We start from the raw sequence: 13,035 nt of genomic DNA on the forward strand, positions 1-13,035 counted from the left end.
TATATATTTGCGCTGATAAGCCTGAGTGGTCTGTTGAGTGACCTTTGTATTTRTTCAAATAATAGTTATGGGCAGGTTACAATATAAAATGTTTGTCATCATYATGTCCTGTGATTATTTGACAGGAGTTTTACTTTTAAACTCTAAGTGTATTTAATTTAGTTATGTTAGTTATGATAGTTTAGTTATGATGTCAATACAATAAAAATTAAACCAAGATTTAGAATAATTATCATTTTGATCCAGTGGTAATGTGTGACTGGGCCTCGGGCCACTTTATGTTCAGTAAATTGGGCACCAAGGTTAAAAAGGTTAAGAACCTCTGCAGTAGAGTGTGTCAGCCTGATGATTGCCTTCAACACTGATGGAAAGTTTTCTAATTTGTCRCGACTTGTCCACATTTTAACAGGTCCTAAAGAGCCTCTCATGGTTTTAATCCAGCGTGAAAGGAGTCTAACACACTTTTTGTTCAAGTTCAATGGGAGATAAATTGGTACAGTGGAGCTTTTATCGTGTTGAACTTCACAGAATGATTTTTGCATCAATTAACCTTTGAATTAGGCCCTCAGCAGCTTGTTGTTTGTCTGTCTGTGCTGGTCTGTGTTTRCATCTGCATAAAGGCTGCAGAAAACCTCTGTGGGGTTTCATCCCACTTCCAACAGATTGTGAGTTTTCTGTTGCCATTTGTGCTTCCTCTGTAAGTTACGCACTTCTAAGACGGTCCCTAACATGAGAAGGTGCAGCCCTCGCTGTTGAATCATGAGGTAAACATAACATCTGCAGAGCATCTGTGGAGCCAGCAGTCATCTCTGGTTTACTGTGGGAAAACTCTGAAGTTGTGTTGTTTGTGTGCGCATGTTCGCACGATGTGGCTTTTCTTTATTAGTTAGACTGGATTAATAGTTGTAATRTCTCATGGCTGTAATGATACATGGGTTTGACAAAATAAAAGGAACACCCTCTTAGATAACAACTTTATCATTTATCTAACAAATGCTCGTTTTGTTTTGAGGGGAATAAATGTAGTAAATCCAAGAAATGGAGTCAAACAGGTTTAGTTTTAAAGACATTTCAGCAGTGACATCATGGGAGGAGAGTTGTAGGGGTAGGGTTATGGTATGGTGCCATTCCATCTATCCATCTGTCTGTGCACAACTTCTTGTCTCTGCTTCAGCTTGATAAACTCTTAATGTCAGTATTTTTCCTGTATCGTGCAGCCCTATATATCCCTACATTGTTCCTGTCTATCCATCTAAAAGGCATTAGCCYGTGGCGTAGGTCCACAAATGTTTAAGACAGAAAATGTCCTCAGACTGTGGCTTCACATCGGATCTAAGTTTTGTACTAGAGATTTACGATATATCGGTACTGATATCGGTATCGGCCGATATTGGCAATTTTTTAGAATATCGGTATCGGTCCGATATGTGAAACTGAACCGATATTAATATCCGATATTGATTTCACACTTTTTATCTTTGTGTTTCTGTTTTAGGAGGGGAGATGGTTGGTTGAGCGGCATCTGTTTGATACTGTTTTGTTTTTTAGGGAAAAAACAAAAACATGGGGACTTTGAGCCCCGCCTGCATTCACTACATACACATAACACGACACCAAAGAACCACAGCATCCAAACCAATAAGTCAGGTGATGGGGCACATGACCCTCTATGAACAATAGAGCTAATCAAGCCTATTRTTAAGCAATGGCCCTTTTTTTGCATGTGACTAACCTGTTTGTCCACCATGTGGAGGCGGAGCTTTTAAGGCTGAGTTCACCTGAAACTCATCAGACTGAAGAAGTCTCTTGGAGGAGAGACGAAACGTTTCACTAAAGAAGAACCATCCAGAGGACCTACTTATTTTAGATTTTTTTTCTACCTGGATTACTGAGATGCATCAGTACAATTTTAAATTATGCTAAACAAATATAATAGGGTTAGAAAGACTTTTAAATGAACAAATAAGTGACTCTGTCTTGTACTATTTATAAAGCAGTTATTTGAAAAACGCTACTTTTTATATTTACCAGAAACATTATGTGTGTTGGCACAAAGTATCAGTATCGGATCAGTATCACCGATACCAGCCTGAGATKACTCGGAATCAGTATCGGAAAGAAATCTGACAGTATCGAACATCGTTAGTTGGGAGTGGTTACAAACCAAACTTGAGCTCAATTTCTCTAAAACTGGCTGAGTTATATGTTCCTTTGTGTTGGCTAAAGTGGATTAGCTTTAGCTGTGCTTTGGCACGACTCTCTGGGACTGCATCAGGATGCAGTATCTGCGTGATGATCACACCACGTGGTGTTGTTTCCATGAGCTTATCACGGTTAGAGGTGTTGTCCTACAAATAGTCTTGCTTTGAATTCCAGACAATCAACCAAGCAAAGAACACATATAGTTYACATCTGAGGTTGGGATTTGTCTACATTCTGACAGTAAAGGTTTTGACACATTACCAGGTTTGTTTGTTTGTTTTTCCTGTCCAACTCTTATTTGTTTGTTTATTCCTAATTTGTATTCAGACTTTATTCTGCCTGTGAACTCACTTTCCTCGCAGATAACGGAGACCTGAATTGAAACGCAGACGTAATCGCTTCGGCTTTAATTGCTTTTGGAAACATCTATTGCTGTGAAACCTAATTCTGGTGTATTCCCAGACTGCATTATCCTATCTGCTGGAACATAAACATTTTCCTTTGTGGAGGTTTAACCCAGTACAGCTGTTCCTGTTTGATTGGTTTTAAAATGGATGTTAGTGTGTTTTTTTAGAGTTATGGCTTTCTAGTTTTCCTCATCATGAAATTGTTCTGGAATCGTAAATAAACCCTTCAAAAATCAATCGAATCCTTTCAAACAGACTCGGTTTAGTAAACTCCCCCTCTGCACATATCTTACAGTTAAATGAGTTTCCTTACAAAAGCAAAATGTAATCTGACAATAATGAAAAATGTTTGAGTTCCATCAGGATTTGTTGTATGAAAAAGTTCAGCCTGACATCATGACTGATTCATCAACAATAAGTACCGTACAGAAAACACAACAAAATCGATCCCAGTATTACAGACATAAAAACACATCTCCTAACAGACACACATAACACTCAAAAAGTATTTAAAAAGATGGTAACAGCAGGTAAAAATTAATTCTTAAATCAGTTGGTTCTGCATCTTTTTAAAGCAAATCTGCATCCTTAAGGCAAAATAAAAAATTCAAATCATTGTTTCTCTGCCACGGTTRGACCCAGAGAGTGCAGTAAATCATAACATTTAAACTTTAAAATATGATTATTTATTCTGCAGAAATAATTATCCTGATATATACAATGTTCAAAAGGCAACAACAAAGAAAAAAAAGAGCAACAGTTTTTCTAAATTCTGTATTAAGCTTGTGGCTGATGTCGGTATGTTTCTGTGAAAGTCAGCACAAACCTATGAAAAGGTGTTATTTCTGCTCAATACAGCTGGGAAATAACTTTATAAGTCAACGACTCGATTTATTCTTTGGTGCTGCATTTTGTTCTGTTTTACAGCTCTGGTATATTTGTCATCTGYCATTTTATTCAATCATCCAAGCGCTCTCACTGCTGTCACTTTCAACAGAACAAAGCAGAGCCATAAATCACATTGTAGACTGATCAGCTCTTATATGATTGTTGAACCTAAAACATGCAGCATATAACTATTCAACTGTTAGCCTTCCATTTATGCCTTGTTTTTTGATGTGCTACTTTTTACTGCATATTTGCTAAAAAAAAAACACATACTAAGAATACATCAAAGCATGCAGCTCAATCAGGAATACTGTGCAGTGACCTCTGGGAGCAAAACAAATCATGGCTATAGGAGAATTTATATTAAAAAAACTTGTTGGTAACTAAATGTTCCCTTGGTGTGAGCAAGAGGGTGAATGTCTCGTTTGTCTCCGTGTCCCTGTGATGGTCTGGAGACCTGTCCAGGGTTGCTTCCCGCAGTGTAATTAACGCACGAAGAAGCAGGTAAAGAAAATAGATGCCACGCCTGTCTACACCMGATCCCTGTTTTCTTCTGTCACAGCTGCAGCCACTCTTCTCATTAGCCCTAGACCTTATAGTGCTTCAGTTTGACCTCACCCATCAGTTCATTATTGTGCTTTATGCCATGTCCGGTTCTCCTTTTTCCTCTTATCAGCAGTTAATGTAATGCCTGGTTCACATGGCAAGATTTTAAAATTATTTGTTGATTTTTCAAGACCTGARACTCCCCACATGATGATAAAAATCATAGATATAATAGTTTGTTAGTTTTTTTTTTTTTTGTTTTATGCATTTTAGTTTCCCCTCTGTGTTTCCATTCTGATTGGCTGCATGTCTCATTCACCAGGCTGTGAGCTTGTTTGTCCACGCTGGGATATCGGGCCAAGACAATCCAACATGTTGAATATCCTCGATTTGAGCTCGAAACAGTCCTGACTTCCTTCTGAGCCAAATAGATCATTCTTAGGAATATCTCCTCAGGTTATTTTTTAGAGCCATCATGATAATTGGAGCATTAAAATTGGCTAAATTGGATCAAAAATCGGCACAGTTGTCTTGCCGTGCAAACCAGGCATAAGTTTCTGTTGTCAAGTCATCCTTTTATTTTGGTTTAATAAAGGTTGAGTTTTATTTTGTTGAGCTCCTTGTGTCAGTCCAAACTTTTAAATCAGTGTGGTTAGTGTCTACACCAGGGGTTTCTGTGCTCTAACACACCTGATTTTAATAAATGGACTTCTGCAGATCCYGAGGAGGTAATTCAATCCCTGAATCAGGTGCGTTTGAGCAGGGAAACAAGTAAAACATGCAGAATAGKGCTCCTAAAGGGCCTTGATTGGACACCCTTGATCTCCATGAACGGCCGTGACTATACAAACCTTACCATGCACCAAAATCTGTCCTGGTGACATCACTGACCAGACTGTATGTCATTTCTGTTTGAGGAGAGCCCGACTTTTAATATTACAGTGTTCTGACCCTGTGCCGTAAGGCTGTTACTCAGTTTACCCTTCAGCTTAGAAAATAAAAGCTCCTGGATGTCAAGAAAGTAAAGCTGGCGTTTCAGGATAAAGCACTCAGGATGGAGAAAGGAGGATTAGGACTCGCTGAATGTATTCATCAAAGCGGAGCTCGGAGCCTGAAAAGCTGCAGCTCCAAGTGAGCTGAAAAAGGGAGTAAGTAGCAGAACGTATCCGGTCACGATGACAGATTACCTACCAAATCTCAAAGGCTCAGGTTAATTCTCGCTAAACAACAGTGGAGTTTAAACGCTTGTGTTGCCAGTAAGTGAACCAAACCCTSGACTCTGTGCTAAACCCCCTGATTCTCCTTTCTGTCTCTCCCCAGAGAGTACCACCTCTTCACCTCCTGCACGGAGGAAAAGTCCCTCGTCGTCAACTGCTACTGGCCCAACCCGCTGGTGGAGGGCTACATGATCCGCGTACACAAGCACTTTTTCTCCAACTGCACCGTGGAGCAGGTGGTGTGGCTCGACCCGCCGGACGACACGCTCACCGTGCTCATCCTCATCCCCGTTTTCCTCACCTTGGCCATGATCGCGCTGGTGGTCTGGTGCAGCAAGAGGAGCGATCTACTGGCCTAGGACATGAAAACGGGTAGAAAGAAAGACCAGACTCGAGGATCAGATCCCTTCTTTCAGTCCTAACAGTCCACAGCAAAGTCCAGAGCACTTTTTATTTTGGTCGAATTATCCCGAGTGGCACACTGAACCCCCAGCACCAGTTTTGATAAGAATTGTAAATGTTATTTTATTGTTTTACCGACATTGAATATTTTTACTGTTAATGTGGTAATTTATAAAAGATCTTAGGAAAAACATGAAACAATGATACAAGTCTTGTGTCTGCATGCAGCTAAAGAGAGAGTTCACATCTTTTGAAGTGTGGTTCTGTGAAAAGGACATGAACAATTAATGAGAGAGCTCTTTGAAGGAGCTCAGTTTGGAGAGACTAAACAGTTAATCTGAGAGGGGAACACTGCCATCAAAAACAGCCTAACAGTTCAAACAATCGTTATTTTTTAAACCTCTTCAAAGCCTTCATTTTCACATTTACACCAGCAAACGTTATGAAGTTCTTCCTTGATAGTTTACATAAAAAGGTCAATAATTGCATTATTACATTAGTGTATTTAGTGKTTAGCACTGTTGCCTCACAGCAAGAAGGTCCAGGGTTCAAGCCCCAGATTGAGTGGAGTTTGCATGTTCTCCTTGTGTTCACGTGAGTCTCTCCGGAGACTCCGGTTTTCTCCCACAGTCCAAAAACATGCCTTTAGCCCCAAGCCTCCATTRAAAAAAGATAATTACCTGGTTAAATACCCATATTTTTAAACGGTACCCAATAGGTTGCACTGAAAGTAGTATGCTTGCTGCTAACCATTAAATTTCATGTAAAGAACCATTTAATGCAAAACCAATGCCATGGTGAAGGGTTATAAAACAGTATTTACACAGACTATGATTAAATTCATTAGATTGAAGTTGTTTTAACCCCCTTGCTGCCCAGACCTATKTTCCATGGTACTTTATTCCCCATTACCTATGTTCCCCAAAAGCTAAGCTCCCTATGATCTAATTTGACATCCTTTATTGATGTTTATGGTCAAAGATTTTCTATGTGACCAATGTGGGCGCAACTCCTTCATTGGTACAGCACCTGGCATTCCCAGGTGGTCTCTCATCCAAGTACTAATAGTATCCAAGACCCTGCTTAGGTTCCAAGATCAGATGAGATTTGGCGTGTTCAGTGTGGTATGGCCGCTCTGTCTCTCAACATACATGTTCCTTGGTACATATATTTCCTTGTGTCTATGTTCCTCCATACCTATGCTCTCTGATACCTAGGTTTCCCAGTACTTATGTTCCCTGGTACCTATCTTCCGACGTTAATAAAGTCATGCAGATGCTTGGGCCCTACTTCAAATGTCTTTTAAAGTAAAGAAATAACTAACAAATCTAAATTACAGGCATTGTGCCAGGGATCTGGGGGAACATAGGATGGGTGTACCAGGGATAACCTGGGCATTTGGTGAACATAGGTACTAGGAAACATTGGAATGGCCCCCTTACTGCCTTTGGGTTAAAATGACTCACAAGGCTTCAGTTTTTAAATGGACCTCGTAGGTCGTTTTAACCCAAGGGTARCAGGAGGGTTAAGACGGCAACAATCTACGCTGAACTTGCCTTCAACCACTTTTCCAAACCGAGATTGTTCAAAGAGCCGTCGATAACGTTGAGATTTTTGTTCATAGCCCTTGCATACTTCAAAAGATTTAAACTAAAACAGTTGGCTTTAATCAAAAGTTTTAAACAGTAATGTTGTACTGTAATATTTACAGCCACTGCGTTGAACCTTTTTGTCATGAGTGCTGGGATAGAAATTAAAATTTGCAAACCCTTTACATGATAGAATTGGGTTAGAAGGAGTTTTCTGGAATTKTAGTTGGAAAAATATTTATTTGGAATGAACAAAACAAACTCAGTTGTGGTAATATATTGTCGAGAAGAGCCAACACATTGTGTTCAGACTTTATGCTAAGCCAACCGGTAGCTTTTGGAGTAGCATCATTGGCGCTTCTAACTCGGATACTTTCTAAAATGRCGCAGCCTCCCATCAAAGTTGCCAGGGATTGTTGGGGGTTTGTTTGCCTCGGTTGGATGSTTCTGCAATGCATTCCTTGAAATCTCTTGGACCCAGACTTACTGACCTCTGAGATTCTCATCAGAGCAATGAATCAGCGCAAGACCAAAGCATCCACAAAGTCAGCCACCGACCTCCTGACTGGTGGGAAATAAGAGTCGCAGAGGAAGCCACTGGTAAATGTTTTTTTGTCGTGCTGAACGATCTCCTGGACGGAAGCCAGATTTTAACTTTTGTACAGTTWCGGGGAATGTGATGTTTAGTTTCCGTGAAAGGACACTCACCACTGGAAGGAATACATCTTCCAAAGTCAAAGCAATGCTATGATTTGTATATTTTGGAACTTGGAACTTCCAGTGTTTAATACCTGAGCCCCATACATCTCTTTTGTAGTGTAAAATAACAGAATTACTCATAAAGATGGGTTCTCAGTGAATGGCAGAAACGTTAAATTATGACACTGAGACCTCATACTGTATAGTCATGCTCTGTCTGTGCTGTCTACTGTATTCATGTTGCCTCTCCAGTGTTACTTAACGACATTAAACTCAAGCTGGGAATGCCGCAGGACTTCCTCATTGCTAACAAGGATTTTCACGTCGATGACGCCGCATTACTGTTGAGTTTCTCACATGCAACATGTTCAGTCAGAGGTTAAACTAGACAAGATGTGCACTGCGTTCAAAGCTTTGTTTTATTTATGTAGAATAGATGTAACAAAGGAGCAGAAGCTGCTTCATTTTTTTTACCGCATATTGGGTCAGAACAAATCTAAATTCCTGCAGATGTGTCTCAATAAAAAAGTAAAGCTGAGAATCAAAGTCTGTGTTGTTTCTGAAAATCTTTGCACACTTAAAGACATACAGAGGCTTCAGAAAGAACAGGGTGAGTCAAAAGTTTTGGGACACCTTTTTCATTTCAGAAACAAGGGGAAATTACATATATGAATATCTCAGTAGGTAATGGGTGAGGGGGTCCATCTTTTAGGCTTTGTCCAGAACATGGCCGCCATCTTGAAAGCTGCCATATTGGATCAAAATCCAATATTTTCAGTGGGAATGTGGTCATGCAGCGTATTAACGAAGACCAGAAATGGATCGCTGCAATCAGATCTGCAACATCTCTTGTTCAAACATTATCAACACAGAAAGTTGCAACAACTAAGGTTGCCGGTGATGCACAGAAATTTGACTGATCCAGTCTTGCTGGTTGGCGGCCATATTCTGGATATAGCCTAAAAGATAGGCCTTCTCCACTAGTGTTGTAGTACTTGAGAACGGTCTTGGTCGTAAGACAGGTCTCAAGACCATTTTTTGATGGTCTTGGTCTTATCTTGGACTCAACATCATTTGTACTCGGTCTTGTCTCTGTCTCGGACAATAAGGATTCTGAATTTTATTTCAAGACCAGTCAAGACCACAACTGTGGAAATATCACTTAATAGCCAGATTATTGTCCAATTTATTTGTTAACATTTTTGCTTTTATTGCATTTAAATTGTGGCTACTGATTCAAATCCAAACCTGACTCATTGCTGTTTATGTATTTTTGTTAGCGGCTGTGTGGCCCCACACAAAGATTTTGTCAATATTAGCTCTATATATTAAGTTAGCTACATGTGTACAGATAACTCTATCTTTTGACACTAGGTTTGTTTTGCTTTTTTCTGGTCTTGGTCTTGACTTGGTCCAGGCCCTAAAAGTCTTGGTTTTGTCTTGGTCTCGAGACACCGTGGTCTTAGTCTTGACTTGTTCTTGGGTTAGGTGGTCTCGACTACAACACCTCACACATAACTTACTGACGTATTCAAGTATTTCATTTTCTTCTTTGTTTCTGAAATAAAAGGATGTCCTGAGACTTTTGACTCACTCTTGTATTCAGTTCTTGCAGTTTGATGTTGCTCAGTACCTTACAAAAAATGAAAACTAACACTATTTACAATATTGTGAAGCTATTATGAAGCAATAAAAGAGAAATATCAAGTATTCAGACCATCTACTTATTATTCAGAACAATCTCGTGTGATTTGTGTCATTAAAAGTCAAGTACAACGTCCTCGAATCCCAACCGTCCTCGATTACAATCAGTCTGCCTTCCCTTTTTAAAATTCATCTCACAGATCGTGTCAGACGTGTAAACGTGTGTATCCCTGTTCATCACCATTCCAAGGAAATTCTGGCAAACATCGCTGAAGAATAATCTCTGAAGATATTTTTTTAATGCACACTGGGTTGGAGGAGAGATTGCAGAATCTCTCTAATCTGTTTAAACTTCACTTCATCGCAGGAGCATGAAATTAATTTATTTCTTCCAACAACACACGGCCTCACTACTTCTGTGWCAAATCCACATTTAAAACACGATGATGATGAAACTTTTAGAGTTTGAGTGTATAAATTTAGCCCTGCAGAACTACTCAGACAGAAAACTAAATAAAAAGGCTTCACCTTCATTTTGAAACCATTTTGAAATTAAAAGCCTAATATTCCTTCATGGAATGCATATAGGCTGTTATGTGTCAGTGTTTTAGACTTATTTTTTTTATTTTATGATTAATTTTTTAATGATTCTCACCAAGTTAGTTAACAAAAATTCTTAAAGGGATTTTAGATTACTGTCACGTTTCTCTGTTTTACTAAAAGATGCTGTTTGGGACGTGAAAACATCTAAATAAATACTTAAAATACTCTATGCGTTTATACAATTTTTCATGTAAGCACATTGATATTCTGGGGAAGATGATGATGATGGTTCTCAGTTGAGAACAAAACAGAGTAGAAGCTAAAAAGCTAAATAAATTTAAATTTTGTACTAGTTTCTAAAGCTCATGAGGTAAAGCTAACAATAGTAGCTAGGGAGCTAGTATCACATTTATTATTTAAATTTTGGGTGTGGTGTTGGCACCCAAGCTAATATTAGCTCAGTGGCTAACACCACTTAAATATTTTATATTAAACAATCAAATGTGATGTTTATTAGTTCAGGAGCTAACACCTCATTAATAAAATATATGTAGTATATATGTATATGGCGTTAACTTGCAAGCTAATAATATTTAATACATGTCAAGTTTTACCGATTGTCCATAATTTACATGGATTTTTTTCACCATTTTGCAGTACGGACGGATGGAGCAATCTCACGGATATTTTCAAATCCTCAGTTTCAAATTTATTTAACATGTCTGATTCTGTGGGATGTTTAAAAAAACAATGAATATCATCAAATAACATCTTCTAACCTGTTCTGCCGCTAGAAATAAGACTAGAAATAAGTTTGGGTGCGAGTAGTATGGATTTTTGGGGAACAAAAAGAATTTTTGAGGCTCATTATACAGATTAATGTCTGAAGGGGTTGATATTAGGGTTGGGCAATATTGGCAAAAAAAATCACAATTAATAGTGGTATTTAGCCGATAACGATTAATTTGACGATCAATCCCCTGGAGTCCCTGGACACCCTTATGTCCTAGTCAAATGACCAATTTAGTGGGAAATATTTGCTCTTTGTAAAAATTTATTCCAAATTGTGTCAAAATCCCAGACTTCAGGCTATACTGTACATCAAATTTTAAACTACATTGATAGATAAATAAATTACAGACCTTTTTTTTTTGTTCGTCATATTTGAAGCGGAGAGAAGCACCAAGCCTGGTGGCGTTAATCATGTTAATCGTCAAGTAACAAAAAATAATCGATTATTTATTTTTTTGATGATTAATTGCACATGATTATGTTTGCCCAGTAGCTACCTCTTATTAGCTCAGGAGATAATGCCACTTTTATATATATATATATATAGAGAGAGAGACTTGACTTCTAAGCTAATGTTAATAGCTCAGGAGTTAATGCTAACAATATTTGTTCAAGGCCTAATAAGCCTGGGAACTAAACTTATATACATATTGCTGATATATATGTGGCATTAGCTCCTGAACTGATATCATTAGCAAAGAATGTAACGCCAATAAWATTAGCTCAGCAGCTAATGCCGTATTAACACAAAGGCTAAAGGGCTACCCATAATGCTTTGAGGCATAAATAATTTGCTAACAACTTTGTGGCAATAATATTTTTAATTTCTAAAAGCTGAATAGCCTACAGTGTTTTTACGATTTCATTTTTATAGTTGAAGTAAATCTTTATAAAATAATGTCTAATGTTACAACTAATCGGAGACATCTTTATTTATTTATTTACTGTGTTTTTACCAGGGAAGTCCCATTGAGATTGTAGATCTCTTTTGCAAGGTAGGCCTCGGTCTGAAGACAAACTATTGTACGTTTTTTGTGGGGGGTAAACCGGAGTACCCAGAGAAAATCCACACAAACACGAAGAGAAGATGTAAAYTCATTATTATTTTATCTTGTGACTTTATTTTAACAAACCACCCAAGCGCATCAGAACCCTGGGAAAGTTTCTAAAAGTTTATAAGTGGCATTTTTTTAGGAAAACATCATTATTTCAGCCTCTAACATGCAGATTAGATATCTGTCTGTGTAAACCTTTGAAACAATACAGAGATGAAGAAACAGGCGATTTCCAATCTTATTGTTGCATCATATAAATAGTGGAAGGGTCAAACAATGCAGCTGCTGCTGTCACTGCGGGTGATGCTGAATGGTGTTGACATAGCTGTCAAATCTTCCACCCGATGGACTGTGAGGCACAAAGCTGGCAGCGACGACCTCCCTGACCACAAAAACAATCACCGTCTCTTCAGAGAGTCCACCTAAACAAACAAAACGGCCAGATATCAACTCAACAAACTGTGCAGGAAGCGAGTTTTTGTTTCTTCTTTGCAGCGAAACAACAGAGTTCTGAGACGCAAACCGACGGGACGAGAGTTCACGCCGTGGTGAAGGAGATGCRACGCGATGCCGTCGGCTGCGAGGATGGCTTTTCACAGAGCCCCGTCAGCCAGCATCTTAGTCACAGGAAGGATATTAAAGCTTTTTCCCAGAGTTGACAGAAGAATACAGGGAAGTGGGTTGACCCAGTGGTTTTGACCAAAAGTGGAGCAGGAAGTGTGAGAGTGCCAGGCTTCTATTCAGACCTTTGTGATGGATAAGATGCTCGTAACGCACAAAGCAACTCATTCATCAAGGGTGATGGTCATTTCTAGTATTACCCAAAGTACTCATTGCTAAAAATAGCAACTTAATAAATGTTTTTTTTTTTTTTACACTTGGAATCACTACATCAGTTGCATTTCTGTAACCTTTTGACCCTGTACCAGCTGATTGGAGCTTATTCAGGCTCATATCACACAGAACCGTCCTCACAATTAAAGGCACAGTGTGTAGGATTTGTTGTTTTCAGCGACATCTAGTGGTTGAATCATCCTCCCTGGTCCTCCCC

General features: G+C 38.8%; 1 protein-coding gene across 2 annotated transcripts in view; it reads left to right on the forward strand.

The window, feature by feature from the left end:
- LOC106529768 (receptor activity-modifying protein 3) overlaps window positions 1–8,488 on the forward strand; it is a 59,194-nt gene extending 50,706 nt beyond the window's left edge. For both annotated transcript variants that reach the window (XM_014025271.1, XM_014025270.1), the window contains exon 4: window positions 5,364–8,488. In XM_014025271.1, the coding sequence (XP_013880725.1) occupies window positions 5,364–5,619 (256 nt within the window). In that variant the 3' untranslated portion in view covers window positions 5,620–8,488. The remainder of the gene's footprint in view (window positions 1–5,363) is intronic.
- The last annotated feature ends 4,547 nt before the right edge of the window (window positions 8,489–13,035 follow it).

Source organism: Austrofundulus limnaeus, unplaced genomic scaffold (genome assembly GCF_001266775.1).
Source record: "Austrofundulus limnaeus strain Quisiro unplaced genomic scaffold, Austrofundulus_limnaeus-1.0 Scaffold464, whole genome shotgun sequence".
Taxonomy (NCBI): Eukaryota; Metazoa; Chordata; class Actinopteri; order Cyprinodontiformes; family Rivulidae; genus Austrofundulus; species Austrofundulus limnaeus.